The 27,165-nt window shown below is 47.0% G+C and overlaps 1 protein-coding gene across 2 annotated transcripts in view; it reads right to left on the reverse strand.

The window, feature by feature from the left end:
* HDAC10 (histone deacetylase 10) overlaps positions 1 to 27,165 on the reverse strand; it is a 502,554-nt gene that overhangs the window by 298,486 nt on the left and 176,903 nt on the right. For both annotated transcript variants that reach the window (XM_086967401.1, XM_086967398.1), the window contains 3 exons: positions 24,737 to 24,802; positions 20,652 to 20,711; positions 15,211 to 15,300 (listed from right to left, as the gene is read on the reverse strand). In XM_086967401.1, coding sequence (XP_086823527.1) covers positions 15,211 to 15,300; positions 20,652 to 20,711; positions 24,737 to 24,802 — 216 coding nt within the window. The remainder of the gene's footprint in view (positions 1 to 15,210; positions 15,301 to 20,651; positions 20,712 to 24,736; positions 24,803 to 27,165) is intronic.

A 27,165-nucleotide genomic window follows, 5' to 3' on the forward strand; every position in this document is an offset into this window, starting at 1 on the left:
CTGAGAAAAGGAGTTAACTTCAAGCCAGCCTCCAGAAACATATGTGTCTGAAGGCTTTTTAAGAGAACGACCTGGCGCAGGTAACATCTCTGTAATACTCTCACTAATACATTTCCTCACTTTATTCGTCTTTATTCAACAGAGTAATAACACATTTGTGACCCCATCTATATAAAGAAGTCAGAAGGTATGAAAGGCAGACTATCTGCAGACTAGGGTTTGGGAAGGAAAAGTCCTCTGCATCCTAAAAGACAAGCACTCCTGTTCTGAATGCCCAACTGTACTGTTGCCTGGATCCTTAATGCTGATTTCTGCTGTCATAGGCAAAGACGAGTGGTCGCTCCCCTACCTCCCTGGCACACTGTGGTATCGTTGATCCGCTTTGCTTACTATAACTAACTGTCTGTAGTCTGCACCGCTTGGCGCTTTACCTATCTCTCATTCTCAGACCGCGTTTGCCATTGTTTATACATTTTGAAGTATTTGTGCTGGCGCACTGTGGTTTCGCTGCTCCGCTTTTGTGTACTATAATTAACTGCCTGCAGTCTGCATCACTTGGCGCTTTGATTTTCTTTCATTTTGACCGCGTTTGTCAGTGTATTGTACATCTTAGCAGTATCAGTGCATTCCGCCCCAAGCGCTCCGCTCCGCTGAGCCCTCCGCTGCCATTTTGTGTGTTGTTGTCATCCCTCGTGGACCGCCCCGCCTCCCAGCTGAGACGCCCTCCCACTGCCTAGATACAGCGCTCCGTGCCCGGAACACGCTGTGACTCACTTCGCCCTCCAGCCGAGTGATCGCTCCCCTACCTCCCTGGCACACTGTGGTATCGTTGATCCGCTTTGCTTACTATAACTAACTGTCTGTAGTCTGCACCGCTTGGCGCTTTACCCATCTCTCATTCTCAGACCGCGTTTGCCATTGTTTATACATTTTGAAGTATTTGTGCTGGCGCACTGTGGTTTCGCTGCTCCGCTTTTGTGTACTATAATTAACTGCCTGCAGTCTGCATCGCTTGGCGCTTTGATTTTCTTTCATTTTGACCGCGTTTGTCAGTGTATTGTACATCTTAGCAGTATCAGTGCATTCCGCCCCAAGCGCTCCGCTCCGCTGAGCCCTCCGCTGCCATTTTGTGTGTTGTTGTCCTCCCTCGTGGACCGCCCCGCCTCCCAGCTGAGACGCCCTCCCACTGTCTAGATACAGCGCTCCGTGCCCGGAACACGCTGTGACTCACTTCGCCCTCCAGCCGAGTGGTCGCTCCCCTACCTCCCTGGCACACTGTGGTATCGTTGATCCGCTTTGCTTACTATAACTAACTGTCTGTAGTCTGCACCGCTTGGCGCTTTACCTATCTCTCATTCTCAGACCGCGTTTGCCATTGTTTATACATTTTGAAGTATTTGTGCTGGCGCACTGTGGTTTCGCTGCTCCGCTTTTGTGTACTATAATTAACTGCCTGCAGTCTGCATCGCTTGGCGCTTTGATTTTCTTTCATTTTGACCGCGTTTGTCAGTGTATTGTACATCTTAGCAGTATCAGTGCATTCCGCCCCAAGCGCTCCGCTCCGCTGAGCCCTCCGCTGCCATTTTGTGTGTTGTTGTCCTCCCTCGTGGACCGCCCCGCCTCCCAGCTGAGACGCCCTCGCCCCTCCCCCTCCACCATCCATATATGCCCACTGCATTAACACGCAGCGTCCACGCGCAGCGACCGCGCCCAACCCGCGCCGAAGGTGCGCCAAAGGTAAGCCCGTCTACGCCCGTCCGTGCCTGGACCGCGCCCAGCGCCATACCCCCTGCCCCTCGCGCTGCCCAGCCCACTCGCCTCACTTACGATGCCGCCACCCTCCTAGCCCTTAACCCCGGTCGCGCCCCCAACTGCGTCCAAGCCGCTCCTGGACGCACCCATGGACCGTTCTCCTGCGTCACCTGCAAATTCAGCGGCACCGACAACATCTCCGCTACGACCACACCACAGATTCCCGACCCCAACCACCTACAGTGCATCCTTCTCAACACCCGATCAGTCCACAGGCACGCCATTGACCTTTGGAACCTACTAGACACCATCTCTCCCGACGTCGCCTTCCTAACGGAAACATGGATGAACGCTTCCTCCGCCCCTGACATCGCCATCGCTATCCCTGATGACTATAAGATCACACGCAAGGACCGCACCGACCATACAGGAGGAGGAATCGCTATCGTCCATAAGAAATCAATCCGCATCTCAACCAGCTCTGACGCCAACCTCGCCAACTCCGAACACCTTCACTTCCAGATCCACATCGACCCCAAGACCACACTCAGAGGCACCCTCCTCTACAGACCACCAGGACCCCGCGCAAAATTCAGTGAAGACATCACGGACTTCATCACCCCACACGCGCTCCCCTCCAAAGACTACATCCTCCTGGGAGACCTCAACTTCCACCTTGAAAAGAACAACGACCGCAACACCGCCACCCTCTTAGACAACCTCGCCAACCTCGGACTTAACCAGCTGGTCACTTCCCCCACCCACATCGCAGGTCATACACTCGACCCCATCTTCACCTCCAGCAACCATGTCTCCTTCAGCCACACTACGGATCTCCTCTGGACTGACCACAGCTGCGTTCACTTCACCTACAACAAGCCGAAACCCATCATCCACCTCCAACCTACTCTACAAAGAAACTGGAACAAAATCACCACGGATCAGATCTCCACATCGCTCCTTCGAACCTCCCCGGCCCTCTCTTCTAACACCAACGAAGCCGCCTCCAACCTCACCCTTTGGTTATCCAACACCGCCGACACCTTAGCACCACTGAAAAAACGTCAACACAAACTTGGCAACAAGAAGGCCTCATGGTTCAACGATGACCTCAAGAAGTCCAAGAAACTGTGCCGCTCCCTTGAAAAAGCCTGGAAAAAAGACCCTTCCACCAGCAACAAGGACGCCTTCAAAAGCGCCACCCGCACCCACCACCAACTAATCCGAAAGGCCAAGAAAACAGCATTCAAGGATCGACTTGACAACAACGCCCACAACAGCAAGGAACTTTTCAACATCGTCAAGGAATTTTCCAACCCCTCGGCCAACTCCAACGACATCACCCCCTCTCAAGCCCTCTGCGACTCCCTAGCCTCATTCTTCCACAACAAGATTGCTGACATCCACAACAGCTTTGACAACCAACCCGGAAGCCAACCCACCCTACCATCTGCTGACCATCTTCCCCCCGTAAACACCCTTAACGACTGGAAGCCAATCTCCACTGAGGACACCATCCGCCTGATAAATTCCATCCACTCCGGATCCCCCACAGACCCATGCCCTCACCACATCTTCAACATAGCAGACTCCGTCATAGCTCCGCACCTCCGAGACGTCATCAACTGCTCCTTCAACTCCGCTACCTTCCCAGAAGACTGGAAAAACGCTGAACTCACCGCCCTTCTGAAAAAACCAACAGCGGACCCCACCGAACTCAAAAACTACCGCCCCATCTCACTTCTTCGATTCCCGGCCAAAGTCATTGAGAAAGCCGTCAACAACCAGCTCGCCGCCTTCCTCGAAGCCAACAAATCACTGGACCCCTCACAATCTGGCTTCCGAGCCAAACACAGCACTGAGACCGCCCTCATCGCAGCAACAGACGACATTCGAACTCTACTGGACAATGGAGACACAGTCGCCCTCATCCTCCTCGACCTCTCCGCAGCCTTCGATACAGTCTGCCACAGCACCCTTTTACAACGCCTCAGAGACATCGGAATCCAAGGAAAAGCACTGGAATGGATCACCTCGTTCCTCACCGGAAGAACCCAGAGAGTCCGCCTCCCACCATACAAGTCCGAGGCCTCTGAAATCATCTGCGGCGTACCACAAGGATCCTCACTCAGCCCCACACTTTTCAACGTATATATGAGCCCCCTTGCGGCCATCGCCCGCCAACACAACCTCAACATCATCTCTTACGCGGACGACACTCAACTGATCCTCTCTCTCACCAAGGACCCCAGCACCGCCAAAACTAACCTACACGAAGGAATGAAAGAAGTCGCCGAATGGATGAAACAAAGCCGTCTGAAACTGAACTCAGACAAAACAGAAGTCCTCATCTTAGGCACATCCCCCTCTGCATGGGACGACTCCTGGTGGCCGGAAGCCCTTGGAAAAGCACCCATCCCGACAAACCACGCACGGAACCTTGGCGTCATCCTGGATTCTTCACTCTCAATGAACAGACAAGTCAGCGCCGTATCCTCTTCCTGCTTTAACATTCTTCGCATGCTCAGAAAAACATTTCGCTGGATCCCCTCCGAAACAAGGAAAACAGTCACCCACGCTCTAGTCACGAGCCGACTGGACTACGGAAACACCCTCTACGCAGGTACCACCGCTAAACTCCAGAAGAAACTACAACGAATCCAAAACGCCTCAGCCAGACTCATATTAGACATCCCACGCAACGAACACATTTCTGGTCACCTTAAAGACCTCCACTGGCTACCCGTCAATAAGAGGATCACTTTCCGACTGCTTACCCACGCACACAAATCACTCTACGACATCGGACCAGATTGCCTCAACTCTCGACTGTCCTTCTACACCCCCTCCCGCCAACTTCGCTCTTCCAGCCAAGCCTTCGCCACTGTACCTCGCATCAACAAGACCACCATGGGAGGCAGATCCTTTTCATACCTGGCGGCCAAAACATGGAACTCACTCCCCGCCTACCTTCGCCTCACCCAGAATCACCTAGCGTTCAGAAAGCAGCTTAAAACGTGGATATTTGACAAATAATCCTCCTCCCCTTCCTAAGCGCCTTGAAACCCTCTGGGTATGTAGTGCGCTATACAAATTTTATGACTTGACTTGACTTGACTTGCGTATACGCCATGACATAGGCCTGTCTCCCGGACTGACTTCTTGTTGGGCGGAAAGGGGCACCCAATACGATACCCTCATAGTGGTGGAAGGTTTAAGCCTGTACCAAGAGTTAAGCAGCACAAGCGTGGTGGTGGCAGCGTACCATGTAGAGAGTGAACAGGTCCTTTTTACCCTATGTCATTGGAGTGAGGCCTTTAAGCTAACTCACCTTTTTTTGTTTTTTAAAGTTCCACACCTGTGAACTTAACTCTACCTTGTCCTACATCAGCTGGATGCAGAGTGCTGCAAAGCGTAGGAGTAGTGACTGCACTGGATGTATGTGTGCCTAGGAAGGGCACAGTACAGGGATAGAGCAGCGCTGTGCAGTACAAGCATGCTTAGTGCCTGTATGGAGTGTATGCATGCCTGCGAGAAATACATTATATGAGAGATGTAGTGCTGTGTAGTGCATGCACAATGAAAGAATGTGCTCGCTGTAAGTGTGCTGGCAAGAAATACAATGTACGAAGGGGGAAGTGTTGTGCGGTTCATGTATACCGAGTCTATGTTTTTGTAAAAAGCACACAATGAAAAATCAGAAGGGTACGTTACTGAGCAGCGCACACAGAGTGATTGTTAGCTAGATGTATGTGCGCCTGGGGTGGCACAATACATGGACAGGACAGGGCTGGACAGATTGTGTGCTGTGTTTGCACTCTGACTGCAAAGTAAGTCCACAATGGCACATTACATGGATGATATCAGGTTCCATTTTGGGTAGCCCAGGCCTGTCTGGTGAAGACATGAGAAATAGAGGAATCCCCCAGACAAATTTGGGTAGTGCGGCATTCATGTGAGTTGGGTGGGACACATTGGAGAAAGGGAAAGATAGACTCCCCTTTACACTTAAAAAGGTGCTGTGTGATTCAGTCATTGATCACAAGGAAAGGGCCTATACATGTCTCAGGAAGTAGATGGGGCTGATAGGGGAATCATAAAGAGTAGGGCTGGGAGCCGGGAATGAACCTTTTGAGACACATATCACTGTGGCTGACATTCAGGTGTGAACTCTAGATACTCCCATGGTCTGTGTGTGGGAACATTAGCTTTCGAATCTCTCCAGCTGTGACAGACAGACTTTCAAGAGGAAGAAGAAAGAGAAAAGTGTACACCACAAAAATGGCAGAACACCAACAAGAAACTTCAAAGACCCAGGGCCTAAATTACATTTGGTCACTGGAGGTGGGCTATAAGAAGGGGAGGTCGAGACCCCAAAATGTGTTTTCTTCCAAGCAGCCAGATGGGCTGTGTGAGAAGGGGACGCTCTGCAAGACTTCTCTGCCTGTGACCATGACTGGGGGACAAGGCCTGCTTGTTTTTCAGCTGGGTGAGGAGACATCACCCAGGGAAACCAAGACCATCTCCTCTGGAGCTTGGAGCAGCAGCACATGCCTGCTTGCGAAGACCAATGTGCCCTTTGAGGAAGAGGAGAGCGCTGGAAGAAGCGAGGTCCAATAGAGAACCCTACCAAGAGGATTCTCGTGTGCAGGAGTGCTACGGCGACTCCTGTATGTAAGGAGAGGGCCGCCAAGGACTAAGCCGTGCATCAAGTGCCATGCCGAGCCAAGCCCATAACGCCTCATTGCAGTGACCCCGTATGCCAGAGGTGGCCACCGTAGAAGTGACTGTGTGACAAAGTATGTGACTAGTTTCTTGGGCCACCAGCACTTGCCTGCCGATTTAGAGCTGGCAGGGCGTGCGCGCGGCCATATTGACTTGTGAATCACCACCTAATTTGCCGCGAATTGTGTGCATGTAGCCTTGATCTATTATAGGCTTCTTAATCTGTTCTGTTTGACATTGTCGCCTTGGGGAGCAGTGTTTTTAATAAATAGCCTAAATTCACTTTTACGGTTTGTTTAATTGTTGCCCATTTCTTCGGCGCTTACCTGCACTTTAAAATCTGTACAGCATCTCGCCACTTTGGCGGGAATAGAAATTTCGGCGTCCCTCCCCAGCGCCATCTTGGGTGTAGGGACCCGTGTTTGGGGGCACTTCAGGGGTTGCGCTCTAGTTTCTTGGGCCATCAGCACTAAATCTGGCTATGCAAGAGTGCAGCAGGCAAGCCTGTCTGCGCCCGTCCGTGCCAGGACGCCAGACTCGATGGTGGTCTCCAGGCAGGGGCGCTGAGTTATACCAGGGTACACTTGTTGTCCATTAATCTGCGCTGTGGATCCTGTGGTTCTCATCAAGGGGCTGTTGAGGTTGGCTCTTCTTGTTGTTCTAACTGTAGCGACCGGGTTCGCTCTCTAGGGCCTACCACCCCTTCCCGACCTAACATGAAAATGTTACTTCTGAATGTTCGTTTATTGGTTAAACGTTATATGGAGGTCTATGATCTTATTGAGGACGAGTCACCTGATGTACTCTTTATTACCGAAACTTGGTTGACAGATGCCTCAGTGGCTGAACCTGGGCTCGCCCTTCCTCTGGGGTTTAGCATTTTAACTCTTAATAGGGAGTCTAGAGGCGGGGGTATAGCAGTGATTTTTAAAGCCGGTTATGGTTGCAACTATGTAAAGGAGGAGGTGGCCGGGTGCGAATGCGCCCGTTTTGCTATCTCCTTTAATGCCCATTCATCCATCTCTGGCCTATTAGTGTATCGCCCCCCTGGGGCCATCGATGACTTTAAGGCAGCCATTATCGATGCAGCTGGCTCGCTGTCGCTAAAGGCGTCGAACTTCTGCCTGATTAGGGATCTTAATCTACACTCTGACCACCCCAACGACCCTGATATCAGCAGATTGCGTGCGGATTTCGCCGCCTGCCAATTAATACAGTCGGTAGTGGGTCCCACCCACTCAGCTGGCCATTTACTCGATCGGGTGTTCTCTAACATCCCTTCTCTTATGGTGGGGATCCCTAGTCCGATGTGTTGGACCGATCATTTTTTAGTCACTTTCTTTGTTCCCCTTTCCACGGTCACACCTAGAGTGAGCCTTAAAGCCACTTTTAGACGGTGTTGGCATAAACTTAACCCCATGGCTGCTAAGGCAATTCCCCTCCGGTGCTGGCGATTTTACTTTTACATTGTTTTATGACGAGCTGGGCTCGTCATCAGTGTACGAGGAGGCTACACCATGACGAGCCCAGCTCGTCATCAGCTTGGAAGGGGTTAACATTGTTCCATTCTGACATCCTCCTGCCCTATTTTTGAAACTGACCCCGAGCAAGCTTATAACACTTTCTGTATCTGGATACTCAAAGCTCTAGACTCTTTGATTCCAGCCAAATGGTCGAAGGGCCGTTGCTCAAAGTCTAATCCCTGGTTTGATGACTCCTTGGCTGCTTTATGTAGTTCTTGTAAAAAGCTTGAACGCGCTTGGAGAAAGGCATATGATCCTGGGGCAAAAAAGCTTTATCAGGAAGCGATTAAGCGCTATCGCAAAGCTATACATCAGGCCCGTACGGCCTTTCTCACTAAGGAGATTAAGGCCCGCAACAATCCTGTTAAAAGCATTTTTAAAATACTCCACAATTTTAAAACCCGGAAATATCCTGTTACAACATGTATCACGTCTGAGCGACAATGTGAGGAGTTGGCTATCTTCTTTGTTCAAAAGGTTGAGACCATCTACAAATCCTTTTCTACTGCCCCTACGGACTTTGCTCCAATTGTTACTCCTCGGCCCACTACTACGTTAGCTGTTATCCCTCCTTTGTCCCATGACAAATTCCTTACGCTGAGTAAGAGGGTCAAATCGGGCTACCCTATTGACCCTATGAAACCTGTCCAAATCAGAGATGCTCTGTCTGTGCTACTGTCACCTATATGCCAGATTCTAAACTCCTCCTTTTCTACAGCAGTAGTGCCTACTCCTTGGAAAACTGCGAGGGTGGTCCCCCTGCTAAAAAAATCCACTCTTGACCCTGCTAAGCAAGAAAACTTTCGCCCCACATCCCTGCTTCCCTGGGTCGCAAAAATTGCTGAAGCCCATGTCAATAGCACTCTTTCTGGCCACTTGAGCAATATTGACGCCTTAGATCGTTCCCAGAATGGGTTCCGCCCGGGCCATAACACTGCGACCGCACTTGTAGCAGTGTGTGAACATCTTCGTACCCTCTTGATTGAGTGACAGACTGCGGCTCTCATCCTGCTCGATCTCAGTGCGGCGTTCGACACTGTCTCCGATAAGATCCTCTTGCGCCGCTTAGAAGAGGTGGGGGTGGTAGGTTCGGCTCTGGAGTGGTTCCGTTCGTTTCTATTGGACAGATGATTTCTGGTCGCGGTCCCCCTTCCTCTCCCATGCCATCGGGCAGGGGGTGCCGCAGGGCTCGGCTTTAAGCCCGGCCCTGTTTAACCTCTATGTGCAACATTTGACTGCGGTAGCAAGAGCTCATGGTCTGACTGATTTCGTACGCTGATGACACTCAGCTAGTGGTGGCCCTTTCTGAAGACCACTCTTGGGATGCCGCCCAGTTTCAGGCTGGCCTTGCTGCGGTTGCGCAGTGGATGACCTCTAATTGTTTGCAACTCAAAGCGAACAAATCAGAGGTATTGTTGGTGGGGAAAGATAAGGGACTATGGAGCAAACATTGGTGGCCGGATTCTATGGGTGATGCCCCTACCCCTAAGCTGGCCGTGAAAAACTTAGGGGTTTGGTTTGAAACCAAGCTGGATTTTCAAGAGCACACCAAGAAGATCGCGGGTTCCTGCTTCGGTCTCCTCCGAGGATTATGACCTTTGCTTGGTTTCTTCGATTCCCCCACCCGTCAGTTGATAGTCCAAGCAACTATTTTGTCTAGGCTGGACTATGCTAATTCTCTTTTATTGGGAGCCAATAAGGCGGAAGTTATGCGTTTTGTTAGGGTGCAGAACGCTGCTGCCCGAGTCCTCCTGGGGCTCCCTAGAAGGTCTTCTGCGACGGGTGCCCTGTGGTGTCTGCACTGGCTGCCTGTGCCCCGTAGGATTGAATTTAAGGTACTTTGTCTGACTTTTAAAATTCTGAAAAGGTCTTCTCCTGAGATCATGTCCAATTTGCTGATTCCCTATGTACCTACACACCAGCTGCGCTCGGCCGACAACTTCCTTGCTGTGGTCCCCCGGGTGAAGCGGCTTAGAGCAGGGGGTCGGTCCTTTCGGTATCTTGCTGCCAAACTATGGAACTCCCTCCCTGTGCACATTCGCCGTATTGATTGCCTTCTGTCTTTCCGTAAAGCGATTAAAACTTTTGTATTCTCTAGGGTCTAGCTTTTTCTTCTAGGTGCCTAGCTTCTGCACGCTGTTGGCATGTCTACTAGCGCCGGGACGCCTCTTCGATGAAGCATCTGCTGCACGATATAAATGATCCAAATAAATAAATAAAAACTAAATAAAGCACCAAGACTTGAGTGAGCCTTAAAGGCAACTGAACTTACCCTGTCGACGAAAGCGGAGAGCATCTCCGATCACTGCTGAAGCCAACAGCGCTGCTCAGTACAGAGCCTGAGCTGCTTGGTTCTGCTGCATGTATTGCGAGTAGCCTGACTCTGCAGAACAGGATTAGAGCTCAAGTGCCTGCCGTTGAGTATCCCGCTGAAATGGTGAACGCTTCTGTGCTGTTGGAGCGGGTAACACGTGAAACTGGCCTGTCTGGGCCAGGGGACTCACTGTTAAAGGTGATGTGACACCATATACACTTCTGAATATTTCATAAAAACAAAAAAGTCACAGGGGACTCTTGAGTAAGGCCTACTAGTGAGCATTCGCTAAATACGGCCACGTGAAACGGGAATACCCTCAATCACATTGCAAACAAGTGTGACCAGGATTTGCCATTTAAATACTAGAACCCCAAGCTTGGGGGGATGTGGTGTTGCTTACAGAATGTCATTATTTCTTTGAATGTGTAGAGTTAGAAATGAAATACTTCTTCTTATACTTCAAGTATTTGACAGGAAACTGATTTTTAGACATTACTGAGTGCACTTTGAGTTAGGAGTAGTTTTCACTACCCTGTATCAACCCTCCTCCCCCCGAGGGAGTATTTGACTGCTAGTCCACAGTTACCATAAGAGACACCTGCAGAAGGGGCACTTGACCCAGTTGAGCATGATCCATAGAAGGACAGACCGCAGGACATCAGGAGTAAAAGGTGTTAACTATCACAGTTGGGCCCAGTGGCCCCGGTGTGCCTCTGAAGTGGGTTCTGATACCAGGCATCAGTATTTCAAATGGAAGAATCACCTTTAAGTGAGAGTGTGAGGCTCTGCAATATGACTACTTTACAGACGCAACTGTAATGTTACATTATATGGTCATTTCATCCACTTTTGTTTTCACAAGTTGTGTTGGACTTGGCCCTTCTAACAGGTTCACCCCTAAACTTTTTGCTTTTTGAATGTGAATTGGAGGTAGTGATTTTTGATTTCTGCTCACTTTCACTGTGTCCCAGTGGAAAGTGCGAGTGCACTCTGAGTGCGTGGAGTAAGGTTGGCCTGCCCTCCCATAGGAATGCATGGGGAATGTCTGTGTCCCTGGTAGTTCCTGATGCGTGAGGTGTGCAGGCTTGAGTTTGGTATGTGCGGACTCGTGTGATTGAATGCTGCGCAATGATGCGTGAGGCGTGTTTGTGTCTAGTGTGGAAGTGCCACTTCTAGACATGGGTGTGCGTGTGCAGTGAGTGTGCTGGCACGTGATTGGCTGGAGCTGGCTGGTGAGCCTGGCTCCAGGAGTCTGGATGGGTCTGCCCCGGTGGTGAGTGGTGAGATTAGCATGCTGATGTGAGGGAGGGGTGCACCTGGGTCCTGAATAGGGCTGGGCTTTCCCCAAACAATGCTGGCTCCGCCCCCTGAGGTGCGTCTAATGTCCCTAGCCATGCCAGTGAATGGAGTGAGGGGATGAGCACATCAAGAGTGCTCACAAACCAGCTGCGACTGGTTTTTCCCCTCACCCTGAAGCCAGACAAAGGATTTATCAGTATAAAAAGGGGCTGTGTCCCCTTACAGGTTGTTCTCTTCCAGGATCCTATCTGAGGGGGGCTGCTGCTGCTGCTGCTGGGCACCAGGAGGACCACCACTTGGACTGCCTGCCTGGAGGCCCAGTGAGCTGGCTCTGGGCCCAGCCTTGCCCCCCCTCTCTTGCTGTACCTCTACAAGGACTTTTTGCTGGACCTTTGTTTGCCCTAGCGCTGGGAGCGCTTCTTGGGGGTCTGCCTGATGCCACAGCGCTTGGAAGCGCTTTATTTATACTTCTAGCGCTTGGGAGCGCTTTCTTTATCCCCTATAGTGCCTGGGAGCGCTTCATGTGCGGCTAGCGCCCAAGCGCCCTATTTCCATTTATAGCGCTTTGGGAGCGCTCTATTTATCTTTAAAGCCGGTGCCCACCCAGCGTTGCCCCCAGGGGATTGTTGCCTCGAGGGTGCCCATCCCTCATTAGGCCGAAGCGCTGCCTGCGAGTGCTGGGGGAGGGCCGCCGCGCTGCCCTCGGCAACCCGGAAGGACTGTTGCTCAAAAGCAGAAGTCCCGCCCGCAGCCTGGCCGCTTGACAGAGGAGCCGCCGCCTGGAGGAGCAGGCAGGGCTCCAGTGAGAGAAGAAGACGTAGCCCAGCAATCAGGAGGACCGGGAGCCTACCCCGCGCTCCTGAGTCCAGCCGCCAAGTACCGGTGAGTGGGGTCCGGGGCTGTGCTACAGAGAGGGGGGGTGTCAGGGCACATTGCCGGTGCCCGTCCCCTCCTGCCGCAGCGTTGCGAAGCCCACGAGGGTTTCAGGGCACTCCGCTGTTCTCGAGTCCCCCAGAGGCAGGGACTCCACCTACCAAAGCGCCACATTTGTTTTCTGAGCCCACAAGAGGCTCAAGGCGCCATTAGTTCCTAGAGCCCCGAGAGGCTCAAAAGCGCCCCATTTGTTTTGCGAGGCCCACGAGTGCCCCAGGGCCCTATCTTCATTCAGAGTCCCCGGGGGGGGCGACTCGTACGATTTCCGGCCATTGTCCCTTTTGAGTCCCCAGGAGGGGGACTCCCGCATAGGGGGCATTTCTTGTTGGTTGAGCCAGAGAGGCTCCTGAGGGCCCAGTCTTTTAGCCTACAAGGCTCCAGCGTTGGCCCCATGATTGTTCTACAGCTGCCCAGCACTTAGTGGGCAGCTACTACGTTTAGGCCCCCCGGACTTTAGGACACAGGGCGGCCTAGCCCCAGAAAGGCAAGTTGGCCTAAGGACAGTCACAGGAGGTGACTTAAGGTGATTTCTGCGCAATTGTGTTCTTTGATACACCACTGAATGTATGGTTATGCATCATGTGTTTTCCTTCCCCACACCTCTGAATGTTATGATGCATCATGTGTAATATGTTCAGGCTTATACCCCTAAATGTATGGTGATACTTAGGTGGTTCTTCTTCATAGTACAGGTGTTGCTAGTGAGGTCCTGGTTCCCTGCGGAACATTCTCCTAAGGTGGTTAGGGTTGCGTAGGTGGTACTTACCTGTTAACAGTAGTTACTGGTTGTGTGCGCTATTTCCTATTTTTGTGCTACAGTAATTTTATATTGTATGTTACAAGTGCTAGTTCTAAAAGTGCCTATTCCTGACAGTGGTCCATGTGGCCCTGTCCTGTACATATATCACCTGTGAATTCTGCCCGTGTCTGTTGGCACATTGTAAAGTGTGTGTTTTTATTTAATGTGTTTTGGTATAATACAAAGGCTATTTTTTTATATAACCTTGTGTGGAGTTTCCTTTGTGGTGGGCTTTGGGTGCTGTTGCTGGGTGCGCGCGCAAACACTTCACCTACATAGCCTCCGAGTTTAGCCTTACTGCTCGTGTCATGTTACCATGGGGTGAGCAAGGGTTATCTTGGCGTGTAACTCCCTTGCCCTGACGTAGGAATGGGGGTTTCTGCCTGGCTTTGGCGCAAGCCTCGGCCAACCTGCAATCCCATTAATAACAAGTTGTATAAAAAATAGTAACCCCCCCCTTAGTTTGCTTGTCTAACCACGTGGTCTGAAATGGTGTTTGTCTGTGACGGTGGTTGACATCTTATTACTGAAAAGTTACTGCATTTCCTCACATTCTATGATCGCTTACCTCACCAATATGCACACCCCAGGGTATGTAGCAACCAGGGCAAGGCATAGAAAAGCACCAGCAGTACCTAGATACAAGGATCCCCTGCAGCTCATCGCCCGAACTTACTCACCTAACACCACGGAGCCTGCATCAACAGATTGCCAGGCACAGCACTGAGCAGGCTGATTGCATGCACCATCTCTACAGTCTTTGACTGTTACACTGTCTCTCTCACTTCAGCTTGAAAGACCACTCACCAAGACCTCCCATGTTTGCTGGCAGTCTCTGGAAAGTAACACCAGACTGAGCGTTTTCAACAATCAGGAAAGGCAAGACATCCCAATTTGCTGATAGACTAGTAAGCCTTTTGCTATGCTCGCTTGGGTCCTTTGTGGTTTTCCTGAGTCTGGAGCAGCTCAATTTAGTTGACCTTTCCCATATCTATTTCCCAGGTCTTGAATTCCTGTGAAATTAATTTTGTCACCATTTTGGAAAGGTAGGGTTGCAGTGTGATCTGTGTATGTAGAGGACTCCTGGGAGTCCGACATTGTGGTGGCTCACTCTTGTGGCCAAATAGCAACCAATCCTTTGACACTATGCAACCAAACTTTGGACAAACTTGTCCAACATAACCAAAGCTAACCTAAGTTCCTTTGGGACTTCGGAAAGACATTTCATCTAAAAAAACATGTTGTGCTATTTTCTAATCTATGGTGCCGACTTGTTAAAAGTTCTTGAAGGGAAAGGACCTCGACACACCAACATGTATTGTCTTAAGATCCACAAGCAAATCCAAACAGTCGGAATACTTTGCAGTCTGTATCAAATCTTCCTTGGCTAGGAAATTTTCTTGAGAAATGTCAAGTCATACAGTGCAACAGAAACATTAAAGAAAGCAATCTCCTGGTACCCTATCAATCAGGCTTTCATTGTGGATGCAGCACTGAAACAGGCTCTCAAAGTCCTTGCTGATATCCACTACATGCTATAATAGCGTTGGGTCTTCTGGTGCCTCTTAATTTATTGGTGGCTTTTAAAACGATCAATCATCACAGACTATTAGAGGTCCTAGAGATCTGTGTGTGCTTTTGGGGAAGAGGGCTTTAAGCTGCATTAACTAATAGAAAACAACAGACTACAATACGGAAACGTTCACTCTAAACTGCCCCTGCGATCTGTGGTGTCCGCCAACGTTCGGTCTTATCTCTTGTGTATTTTACGCTTTGCATAGATTCAATAAAAATCAAACAGAGAATCATATATACAAAGAGATGTCTTTGTGTACCTGCAAGAAATAATGGTCAATCCTTACCTCCAGGACCGCGCAACATTTTCCATTAGCTAACTGCATGAGGAAATTTGTAAGATGGGAGAAACACTCTGGAGTAGCACACATGCAACCCTGAAATCAAACACATAAATTATAATTAAAAGAGTAGTTCATATTCACAGTTCTCCCTATAGCTGTAAATTATGTCATTGGTAGTTAATAAAGAGGATTTTTAAATAATACTAACTCATACACAGTGTTCGCTATATTTCCATCAAAAATAGAATTTTGAGTACAGACGGGAACCCTTGGTGTCCTATCTCACAAAGGTTCTACAGCTGACGGTGTGCCCAACTAACCTGATGGAACTACACTTACTTCAGTTCTAGGTCCCGTTTAGGAGAGAACCCAGATAACACCTACTGACAGGATGTAGGGGGCAACCTAGAGCCCACAACGGAAGAGATCACCCCACTCACCGGGATAGAGCAAGGAGCAAGGATAAGATAACTAGATCTTCTCCTCCACAGGGGAAGGAGGGGGTGGAAGTTATAATTGTTGTACAATTGTTATGTTGTTTTGGGAAAGTTTTGAGACTAGCGATATAATACTGAATTTCCTGCGTTTTACGTCACTGGGTTCTCTTTAGCATGGGGGGGTTTGCAGGAGACTTTGAGGCTCCGTGTTCAATGGTATGATGCATAACATTTCAATGAACAGAAGTTTGAAAAAAAAAAAAAAATAAAGAGATCCATGATAATTATAGTGGCATGTTGGTAGCAATGGTGCTCCAAAAGGAGTCATATGGGGTATTCAAGGTGTAGGGAGCCCTGTGACCAGCATATTCATATTTTCACAGCAGACAAACAGTCCTGATGATGGGGTTACGGAACCTTTCAGTCACATTCACTGCACTTAACTCGAATTCCACTGTGGTCAGGATCCAATAAGTCAAAGGTGCCAGAGCGCTTGCAAACATAGGAGTCATTTATCCATTTCAGACCTGGGAAGAATGTGACTACATTTCTATTTATGCTCCCCTTTGAGACAGATGGTGGATGGTTCTCATGGTGTCCCACGTCCAATCCTTTGAATATGTTAACGCAGTCTTTGAGGAAGAATGTGTATTCTTGAGCTGATCAGCACACTAAAACAAAAGGGCAGTGGCGAGAGCATGGCACAGCTACGATCAGGGCTTTGAAACAATCTCACACCTGTTTAAAATGAAACCATGACCATCACATTGGGCTAACGAGAAGTGATTTATGGGATGGGTATGACATGATGACATTTGCTTCACTGCAAGAAGCAAACGAGGTTCATAAATCACAGTTTTGTAAATCTAAATCCAGGTCAGGCATGCCCATGATGTATCCTGTACTTATGAAATATAGCCCCCTATAGGCTCAATTAATGATGGATGCCTAAATCAGAGTTGCCTAAATCAGAGTTGAGTCTCGAGACCATATGGCTCCATTATCAATAATTTTCCATACAATTTATCAGCCCTGAGATACATAGTGGGAGGAGGACCTGGGCACCATAGACGATGCCCATTAGAGGAATACATTATACACAACCTGTGAACTGGCTATTTCATTTCGATTACTGGTGTAATTTAAATACCTACATAGAGCATATTTCACACCCGGGCAGCTACGGAGAATGAAAGAGAACAATCGTCAATTTCACTAGGTGTCAGATGGAAATGAAAGGTTTCATTCATATCATATGACGATGCCAAATAACTGAAGTATACGGACAAAGTTCTCCAAACATTACCTAAAGTGACATGATAACTGTTAGATTTGGGGTCTCTAGTTGGCAGAGGTAGGTACCTTTGACCAAATAGGGACCCTTGCGTCTAGTCAGGATAAGGGGTACACTCCTAAAATAACCCCTGCTCACCCCCTAGGTAGCTTGGCACAAGCAGGCAGGCTTATCTCAGAGACAGTGTGTAAAGCATTTGTGAACACATACAGTAACCCAGTGACAACACTACAGATGGACACCACACAAGTTGTAGTATAAAAATAAGTATTTCTTATATAGATGTTACCCAAGACCACAAACTACAAAAATACACAATACTGTACTTTAAAAATGGTAGAATTAGCTTAGTTCTCGATAGAAGTAAAATGCGACACTTTAAGTTCAATCTACCTTTGGATGCATAACGTTATACAACGAAAGTGTGGCAGGGAAGGTGATGTGTCAGTTCCTTACACGCAAGAACAGTGATGCATCGGTTCCCTGCTGCTGCGTAGGGGATGCGTTGTTTCTTCTCAGTGCGGGTAGGTGATGGGTCTATTTCTTACTGTGCTTCCGTGGCGATGCGACTAGCAGCGCATAATGGGATGAAGATCTGGTGCAACGAAACAAAAATGGCGTCTTCTCCTGGATGCGACACGATGCGTGCACGCCCAACGACTGTGCGGCGACTCAACGATTATTCTGAGCCGCGACAGGCCCTGCAACACGCTTCTCCGGTGAGGCGACAGCGTCACTCTTCTCCAGTGATGTGAGACGCTTCGGCGATGCGACAGCAGAAACACCCTTCTTCAGTGATGTGAGACGCTTCGGCGATGCGACAGCGGAGACACCTTTCTTCAGTGATGCGACGACAGTGGTTGCGGCAGCGACACACTTCTCCGATGACGAGATGCCGTCTGACGCAACGGCGACACTCTTCTCCGGTGATGCGAGCCACTTCTGCGAGGCGAAGGGGCAGCAGCGACACCCTTCTCCAGTGATATGACGACAGCGGCTGTGGTGGCGACCCGCTTCGTCTTCATGAGTCGCGCATCCAGCTCCTTGCGACACGCAGTCCCTCAGAAGGCCCAACACAACAGCAGGCACTTCCAAAGAAATCTTGAGGAGCTGGTGGATGAAGTCCGTTGTCCCTGAGACTTCAGCAGGAGGCAAGCTCCATCTTAAGCCCTTGGAGATCCTTCACAAGTTGAATGAAAGTAGCACAAAGTCCTTTCTCCTTTCTTTGGCAGTCAGGCAACCACTGCAGGCCAATCCCCCAGACAGCACCCAGCTTAGGGATATTCTCTTCCTCAGTTCCTCTGGTTCCTCTCCTCAGCAAAGGTTTCTTCCTGTTTGCCAAAAGTGATCTAGTTCACTGGAGTCTGGGTCTCCATATTTATACTAGCAAATCCTTTGTCCTCTGAAGGCAGAGGATCCTGTACCTAGTCCAAACCAGTTCTGTGCAGTCCTGGAGCCCTTTGTTGACAAGACTCCTTCTTTCCTTTGACAGTGTGGGCCGGGGACATCAGACGCACCACAGGAGGTGTAGCCAGCATTGTGGAAGGCAGGCACAGTCCTATTCAGGTCCCAGGTGCACTCCTCCCACCCATCTACATGCAGATAGCTCTATTCAGCCCTGTGCTGACTCACCCGGTCTCCTGTAATCCCCCAGCCCCTGTTACTCAAACTCCAGACAAGGAATACACAACTTAGAAGAGGCAGGCTTGGATGGTTAGATAATAAAATACCTACTTTCTAAAAGTGGTATTTTCAAACACAGAATGTTAAAACCAAGTTCACTAAAAGATGTATTTTATCATTCTGAGTTCAGGCATACTAAACTCGAATTTCTACTTAGTTCCCAATGTCAATTAGGATTATAAGATGTAATAATCAAACAGCCCATTCTCACCTATGGGGATAGGTAGCCTTGCAATAGTGAAAAACGAAAATGGCTATAATTCACTATTAAGACATGCCACACACATCAGGGCTCGTCATACCTTTTACCTACAATGCACCCTGCCCTTGGGCCTATCATAGGGGTGACTAATATGCAGAAAAGGGAAGCTTTAGGGACAGGCAAGCGGGTGCACTTGCCCAATCAACATGGCAGTACCAGACTGCACACAGGCTCTGCGATGACAGACCTGATACACACTTTTACAGGCTGCTTCTGTGGGTGGCACAACCAGTGCTGCAATCCCACCAGCAGCATTTGATTTACAAGCACTGGGCACACGCAGTGCACTGTACTAGGGTCTGAAAAGTAAACCAAACCAGCCAATCATGGAGTCACTAATCCATACATCAATTTACCATAGGGAGAGCATATGCACTTTAGCACCGAACAGCAGTGGTAAAGTGCCCAAAGTCATAAACCAACAACAACAGGTCAGACAAAACACAGGAAGGCAAAAAGTTCAGGGATGACCCTGCAAAAAGGGCCAAGTCCAACAATAACCCGTTGTTTTTTCACCCAAAATGATACTGTTAGCGGGCGCTGGAAGAGACTGGGGGCTTAAGAGACAGCCATCTTAGTGTGCTTGAGTGAACTCCTGGCAAAAAGAGATCTAGTTAAACAATGGTGGTCAGAGACAGGTCCTACACAAGAGGTATGACTGAGGCGTATGTGCTGGTGCTCAAAGACAGAAGAACAACTCAGCCAAACCATAGGATTCCCAAATCGTACAAGAGAATATGGGAGCCTTGGCTGGAACATTTTCAATCCGATATTACGTAAAAGTCTTTGCAATTCTATTGGGCTCTACTTTACTCTGGATTACAGAATGTAAAATATACATTGTGAGATGCTAGTCAATAAAAATTGTGCCAGATTATGTTTCAATTTTAACTGTCAGATATGTTGTTGTGTTGTTTGCAAAAACTAATATAAAGAACCATATAAAATTTAAGCAAGACTAAGCAGAATAAGACCGTCTAAGCTCCATAAGATTATTAGTTGTCTTTAGGGATCCATGCAATCTTCAGTTTACATGTACTAGACAAAGAAAATGAATCCAAAACGTATGGCGAATACCCATAAAACACACATGGGGTCCAGCAAGTTAATATGAACCTCAATGTCCAACTTGTGTACCTCCCCAGTAGAATAAAACTACTGTGCTAAACTCAGATGCATTTCCAAAAAGTACTCTTGCCCATGAGGTAAAAAGCACTCATCTTGCATTAAATCAACTATGGAAATACTCTGCAATGGAGTGATTAGAAAGCAGCTAATTAAAGGCTTAAATGCCTAAGTCAAAAGATAGTTTGGACTACGAAGCACAGCTATCTTTGCCTGTCCTCACAAATGCACTGGCACTTTTAGTCTTTGAATTAAAAAAAGAACTGTAAAATCCTAGCGGCCCAACTGATCAAATATTGTGAACACATCATCGTGGTTGCCAGCTACAAGACTTCTGTCAAAGTTAACTCACTGAAAAAGTTTCATGTTAATCAGAAATTAGATTTAAATGTGTGACCTTTTTAAAAACTTCACTTCTTACTCTTGAATTGGCTGCTTATTTTGCTGGGTTAAATGCAGAGACAATGGCTTCAAAGTGGGTCTCTGAATAAGACACCAGGAAACCATTACACATTCAAGCTAATTGTTGAGACAGGTTATGTTCTCAGCAGTGGAAGTGGGTTTTGTAGCTGAACTTCCATATTTTACTTCTGTAGACAGAATCAAGAACTAGACATAAAAAACTAATATTGGGTTTGCTTACTTCAGGATCACCAATTGCCGAGTCATAACCAGATGAAACCAGAACCAGTTCAGGATTAAACTGTGAGCAGAAGAAAACAAGATTTAGCGTGATTGCAACTACAAAACACAGGCTCACAGTACAAAAGGGATCATTGAATACATTGTAGATCTTCACATCCTACTAATAATATACTCGTCTTAGAGTAGTTCCCTGTAAAACCCCTATTGTAGGATCATGGAGCTGATATTCACTGTCAGTACTGAAAGGCAGAGGCATCATGGGTCAGGCTAAAGCAGGGATTGTGATGGGGTACACGTACTACAGTAGTAGAGCAATTGTGAAAACACCATTTAAATGTGCAGCAAGACAGCTTTGGATTAGCAAATATTCAGATAAGAGGAGAGCAGCTGCATGAATATGGAGTACACTGTAGGATTTGGAGAATAAGGCACAGTAACGAAATTTTTGGAGGTTTATGCAGAGACTGAAAGACACAGCAATACATTAACATTGTCACTAAGACAGCCAAAGCAATCACTCAGAATAGTGGAATAAAAAAAAATGAGGAAAAAAAGAGTTCAAGGATCGTGTAGTTTGCTTCTTTGAAATTTCTTGTTCTTTACATTTTTGTTAACCATATGCCACTATGGATAATTTATATGTGTATGCTTGCCTTCCCATTGCCAAACCTGGGCATAGTGGTTCAAGCTGGGTTCGACTGCTTTGAGTGTGCCACCACGTTGGCTTTGAGGGCTATTGTAAAACCGAAAATATTTGCTCTTTTGCGACATGCACGCCACTGTGACATCACAGCATCTGTTTGAGCCCCAAAAGCCTCTGCTTTGTCAATTATTTCGAATAACTGGCAAACACCTTATCAAAGCACAAAGGCCGACCTCAGGAGGAAAGGGGGAGCTGCAACACAGCTGAACCATCATGCAGGTTTACATTACCTGTACTTTAGCAACTTTCGGCACATACTGAATTCACTGTCTTTTTCTTCTCTGCTCCTGGTGATTTTAGTGTTGTTTAAAGAGCCTGCCTCTGGCTGGAAGGGACTGAGCGATTTCCAGCAGCACTTTCTGATCAGAGTCTCCTCAATTCACTCTTGATCCGAGTGGGATCTTGCTGAGGAATCCTTCACCCATACCTACTACAATCATGCTGTCAACATGCAGATCATCCTTAAACTGCTGCTTCAATCTGTCTGTTTAGCACCTGGATGCTGTCTCATCGTCATCTAGACTGGGCGACCCACAAGTATCTGAAAACCATTGGCAGGATGGCAAAAACATCTATTGTTTAATTATGTGAGAAGCCCTCAATTACAAGGAATATTAAGCTGGGCACCCGTCACCTCGGTCATCTTAAGAAAGAGTGTCTGTAGTCATCGTACAGCTCCCGGATCCAAATTGTTGCTAAGCTTAATCCATCATTAAAGACTGATCAGGCGTGACTTTCTTTGTCGATTACATGCAGCTATCAGACTTTTGCTCTTAAGATTGGACTATGTCTACTCTCTCTACCATGAAGCATCCACTTGCCGTTTGCGTGACTCTTAAGTATTCAGAACCCAAAGCTAAACATCTTCGACAACTGCAGCACATTTCCCCAGCAGTGGACGCCATGCACTGCCTTCCGCTAACCAGAATAATCAGTTTCAAGGTCCTGTGCATCGCCCCAACAAACTACATGGAATCGGACTTACTTTCTTTCCAAAAAAACTATGACTCACTCGACCCAGAGGCAATCTTTGCCCAACAGAAAATGATGGGCAGAAACCCCAAACTGCAACTTGAAGGCTTTAATCTCTGTGGCATAAACTGGGAAACTTACACACACTTGCATCCTACCCTTATTTGAAATATTCATGACCACTTTGCCTTGGAGAGTCGATCAAAATGTACATGTTTCCAAACCAAGGACTTCATCATCACCACCAGTTATAAACCTCTACTGCACTCAGTCCTGGTATGTCCTGGTATGTAGAGTAAAACAACTGCCACCAATCCATTTAAGTACAAAAATGTGATTCCCTCTACCTCTATGCTTCTTGTGCTGCACTATGACGGAGGCACAACCCTGGCCCTCATGCAAGACCCCCACAGATAGCTACATCTTCTTCCTCATAAGTTGTGAGACTCCACATCAATGTATTGTTGTTTAGTCTTGCATGCCTACATTATTGAACTCAAACTCATCTGTCCCTACATTACACTCCATCAAGCTCATTGTGACAATACTATAGCAGTTGCCACAAGTCAGCTGGGCTCTAAGAACAGATCATGCTACCCATCACCCTTCCTTCTTTCCTTCCTTTCTTACAATCAGACAGGCAACTGTATGGCTGAAGTTAACAAAGCTTCAAAGAAACACTAGAAGTAGCAGTGCTCTGAATGCATGAGAGGATGTGCTAATTTTCTTTGTTTATCACTATTTTTCGTTTCAATGATGGGAAGATCCTTGGCTGCTTTCTGTTTTTATTTTTTGATACATTGCATTACAGAGTGTTACGTTTAGAAAGGATGATTACCTTTTTTATTTTATTTTTTATGTTATCTAATTAACTTTCCTTGTCTGCATTCAGAATCCTTCTGCAGGACGTGGTTTCCTTTCCTCTCTGCCTTGGGCTTGTTTCTTCTGCTTAGCCCCCCTTCCTCTCTCTCACATGCTTTCAGCTGCTTATTCTGCAACAATGAAAGTCAGTCTTAGGGCAGCCGTCTGGGCCCTTCTAGGATTGGGTGGTTGCAGGATTCTGATGAACACAACTATTGGTTGGATGGTTATAGAATGGCTGGAACCTAGAAGTAAAAACATCTGAGCTTTCGTGGCACGGGTAAACAAGCACACCCTGGGTAACACATTTTTAATCGTAGCATGGGCCCTTGCAGTGCTCTCAAAGATATTTGAGAAACATAGCTTCCTGCTGGACAATAAAGGTGCGATGTAATGCTGTCGCACCTTGCTTCACTCCTGAAGGGCTTAAGACTTTGGTCGCTTCTGTTGTAGGATCCTAGAAAGGTTATGGCAATGCTCCATGTTTGTCTGGACATTTTGCAGATGGTTCGTAATGTGGAAGCTGAAGCTTGCTTGGGCCCTGGCACTGGAAGGCACACGTCTTTTCTACAGAGAAATCTTCACCAGCTGCGGTTAACAGCCAGGATACAATTTAAAATTCTGTGAGAGGTGTATCGGGTTATTCGTGACAAGAGCCAGTCATTCCTTCTAGAAGCTATGAAGTCCTACCGCCCTTGGGGAACACTGAGTTTTGAAACACGGATTCATCAGGGTAACCCATTGCAGTCGTGAAAGAACTGCATTTTGGCCCCTGGCCTGTTGAACAATGTTCTTTTTCCCCAGGTCTAAAAACTGATTTTCTGATATTTAGGAAACAACTGAAAACACTGTTGTCTTCTTTATATTCTCTGGTGTGCTCCGTCAGCCCCTTTATCTCTGCACTAACCTAATTGCTAGGAGTCTGCTTTACAAACATACACAACATATCAAAAATCTTGAAGATACAAGCAATTTCCATTGGCTTTAAGGGACGAAAAGAATAGCCTGGAGTGAAGCCAAAGTTAGAGGATCATCATCTAAGAAGTAATATGTACTTAGAATAGCGGTGTGTAATTTCTATGCACACAACTGTGTATCAGGTCTACCACCAACCTGCCATAATGGAATATTCAAAATGCTTGAAGCCACAAGGAACACAGGCAAAAACAGTGACCATCACGAAAAACATGTAAATACATTATCCCCAACATTCACCTGTGAAATTTAAATTTAGAATATTTTTTCGTGTTTAGTTCTCAATATGTAATGCATTACAAACATTAGGTATTTTAAGTAAACATTAAAAAATATACAGACCCCCCCAACCACCCACCCCCCCAACCTTTATAGTTTACAAAGCAATGTTACCATTAAGGTTAAGGCGTGCTCAAACGTGAAGACCAGTTTCGCAAAGGCACTCGTCCATAATATTAGTCTCAAAATATGGTTCTTATGTTCTTTACCCTCTCGTAACTAGAAGGCTGTTATGTGCACCACGCGCTGTCCACACACTACATAATGTTTACAGTTCACTCAATTTAAAGTACCTCAAATGCAATCGGCAGCAATACGTGCAAAAACACCGCAATATAATCTGCATTTCCCATCCAGAGCTGCGAAACAAAAATCAAAAAAGAGGTAAAAAAAACAAAACATTATAGTCAGTAGAATACCATATTAAAATGACATATACATATGGTACACTCAGTCTCCTGGTGATACAATTTAGTGTGAAAATGGACATGATTCACAACTGAATGCCTTAATTTATTTGTCAGAAATTCACAGAAGAATTCAATGCAGGTGTAAATGGTTTTACCACTGTGCACTTCTATGTCATGAGTATGAAGAAATCCACTGTAGAAAATCCCACACAAGGGCTGGGAAGGACTAAGTCGTGGTTTACTTTGTAAGTTTGTGAATGCCCACAAACGTTTGTTTGAGACCATTAACAATATGAAAACGAACGCCTTCAAACACTGGAACTGGTCAGAGAGGAGGAATTCCCTTTCCAGATTGTAAAGGAAAAAGAATTGCCTCTGGATTTTTAGTTTAGTTGAAAGGCCTTCTCAACAGGGAACAACAATAACCCAACGATCAGATAGGACCCAAGGGAATATTTAAAGACCAGGCTCTGGGAACATTCCCAACAGATACATAACCGTTGTTCGGCGTTCCAACATACCAGCATATGAGCACAATGAAAAGTTAAAATAAGCAAATCAAGCGCCAGAGATAAGCGTGTGAGCTGGGTGCATGATGAGCCCAGGAGCTTAGGAGAATAGAAGCTAGAGTCAGAGCCGAGATCCACTTACGAGCCTCACTATGCATGCATCATTGTGTGTGTGTGTGTTTATATACATATTTGGACATTTGTGTGTCTGTGTGTGTTTGGCATTTTGAGTTTCCTTAATGAACATGGTTGCTTCCTGGATGCTATGCCTAGTATCATGGACCAACAAAAGTGTATGTGGTTCCCCATTATACAGGGTCCATCATAGGCAAAAACATGTGTCCTTTCATGCCATAGTAGTGGTGCTGGCATACTAACTGTTTCCTTGCCATACATGGGTGATTCTTGGGCTAGCTATGCTTACTGGCAGTCCTCATTGACAAAGCAAGATTAGGACAAACCAAAATTTGATATACTAATGGCCTGACTGGTGTACTGTGAGTATCTTGATAGTTACAATGTCATGCCTTGGTACAGTGGTGCCTCTGCTATTATTTGCATAGTTGAGGCATCCATGGCTTTAGGGCGAGCATCCAAGGCATGTGATTGTAAAGCTTGTACATCTGAAGCAGATTCTGTGCATCTGAAGCAATTGAACATGTGAGCACTTCATAGAAATGGCAACCTGATCTCTGGTGACTGCGTATTTACTAAAATGAAAACTGGCATTTCGTAGGCGAAAATGATGTTTCTTTCAGTAAAGACATCTGGGGATCTCAGTTTTGTTTGCCCGAAATGGAAAAACTATTTGATAAAAATCATATGTTTATTTTCAGAAATTGATATGGTGAAGAATGCAAAATGGTTGCATTTCTAAAACATATTTAAAAGCGGACAGTTGAATAGTCATTCATGCTGAGTGGTGGAGACTTACTGCTGGGGGTGTATCCTTTGTGCCAGAGGGCACATGCTGCTTCGGCTCTCATTTCATTAGTCATGTGGAAGCATCTCATACTGATAATGCTTTGTCTGACATTTCTGCTGGTAGCCCCACTTGAAATGCTTCAGGGATCATTCCATTAGTGTATTGTTAACAGTTGTGGTTTCTAGATATTGTGTTAAAATTTGATAGCAGTTAGGGATGATTTTCTTTGAACAAAAGTAGCTCTCAGAATAGAAAAGGTTGGAGAAACCTGGGCCACAGCAACACTACATTCTGTAAAGTTTTCTTCCACGAGATGTATGCAATCTAAATACTCAAATATGTGCCTGCCTGTGGATCTGCTCCTTCTGTAGCAAGTTTAATTTGAGCTCTGCTCACTTCATTTACGAAGGACACTGCAATCCAAGTCTTGCTTCGAGGCAGTTTGCAGGCAATGCCCTGTTGATGCTAAGATGGCAACAACTGATATTGTGATGGCCCTGAGGAGATGTACAGTGAAGCAGCAAAACTAGAGGTGAACTTAATACTGACTTTTCTGTCAGTTGCCCAAACTTAAACTAAAGTCAAAGTCAGCAGACTGAACTTCAGCAGGTTGGGGAAATAGTTTACCTTATACACATCTAATATGGGATGCGAACCCTAATCCCTTTTTCCTTACAAGAAAACAGTTTGAGTAATATCCCAGTCCCTTTTCCGAGAGAGGAACTGATTTTATCGCTCCTAGAAAGAGAAGCTTCTCTACCTCCTTCAAAATGTCCTTGCGCTGCAGACCTGGGCCGAGAGGGCCTTGATGGAGGCCACTGTGAAAACAGTCGAGCACAGTCACAACTCACTGCAGAGATGGCCAATCCCATTATCTG

The sequence above is a fragment of the Lissotriton vulgaris genome, chromosome 1_1, assembly GCF_964263255.1.
Source record: "Lissotriton vulgaris chromosome 1_1, aLisVul1.2, whole genome shotgun sequence".
NCBI classification, from domain to species: domain Eukaryota; kingdom Metazoa; phylum Chordata; class Amphibia; order Caudata; family Salamandridae; genus Lissotriton; species Lissotriton vulgaris.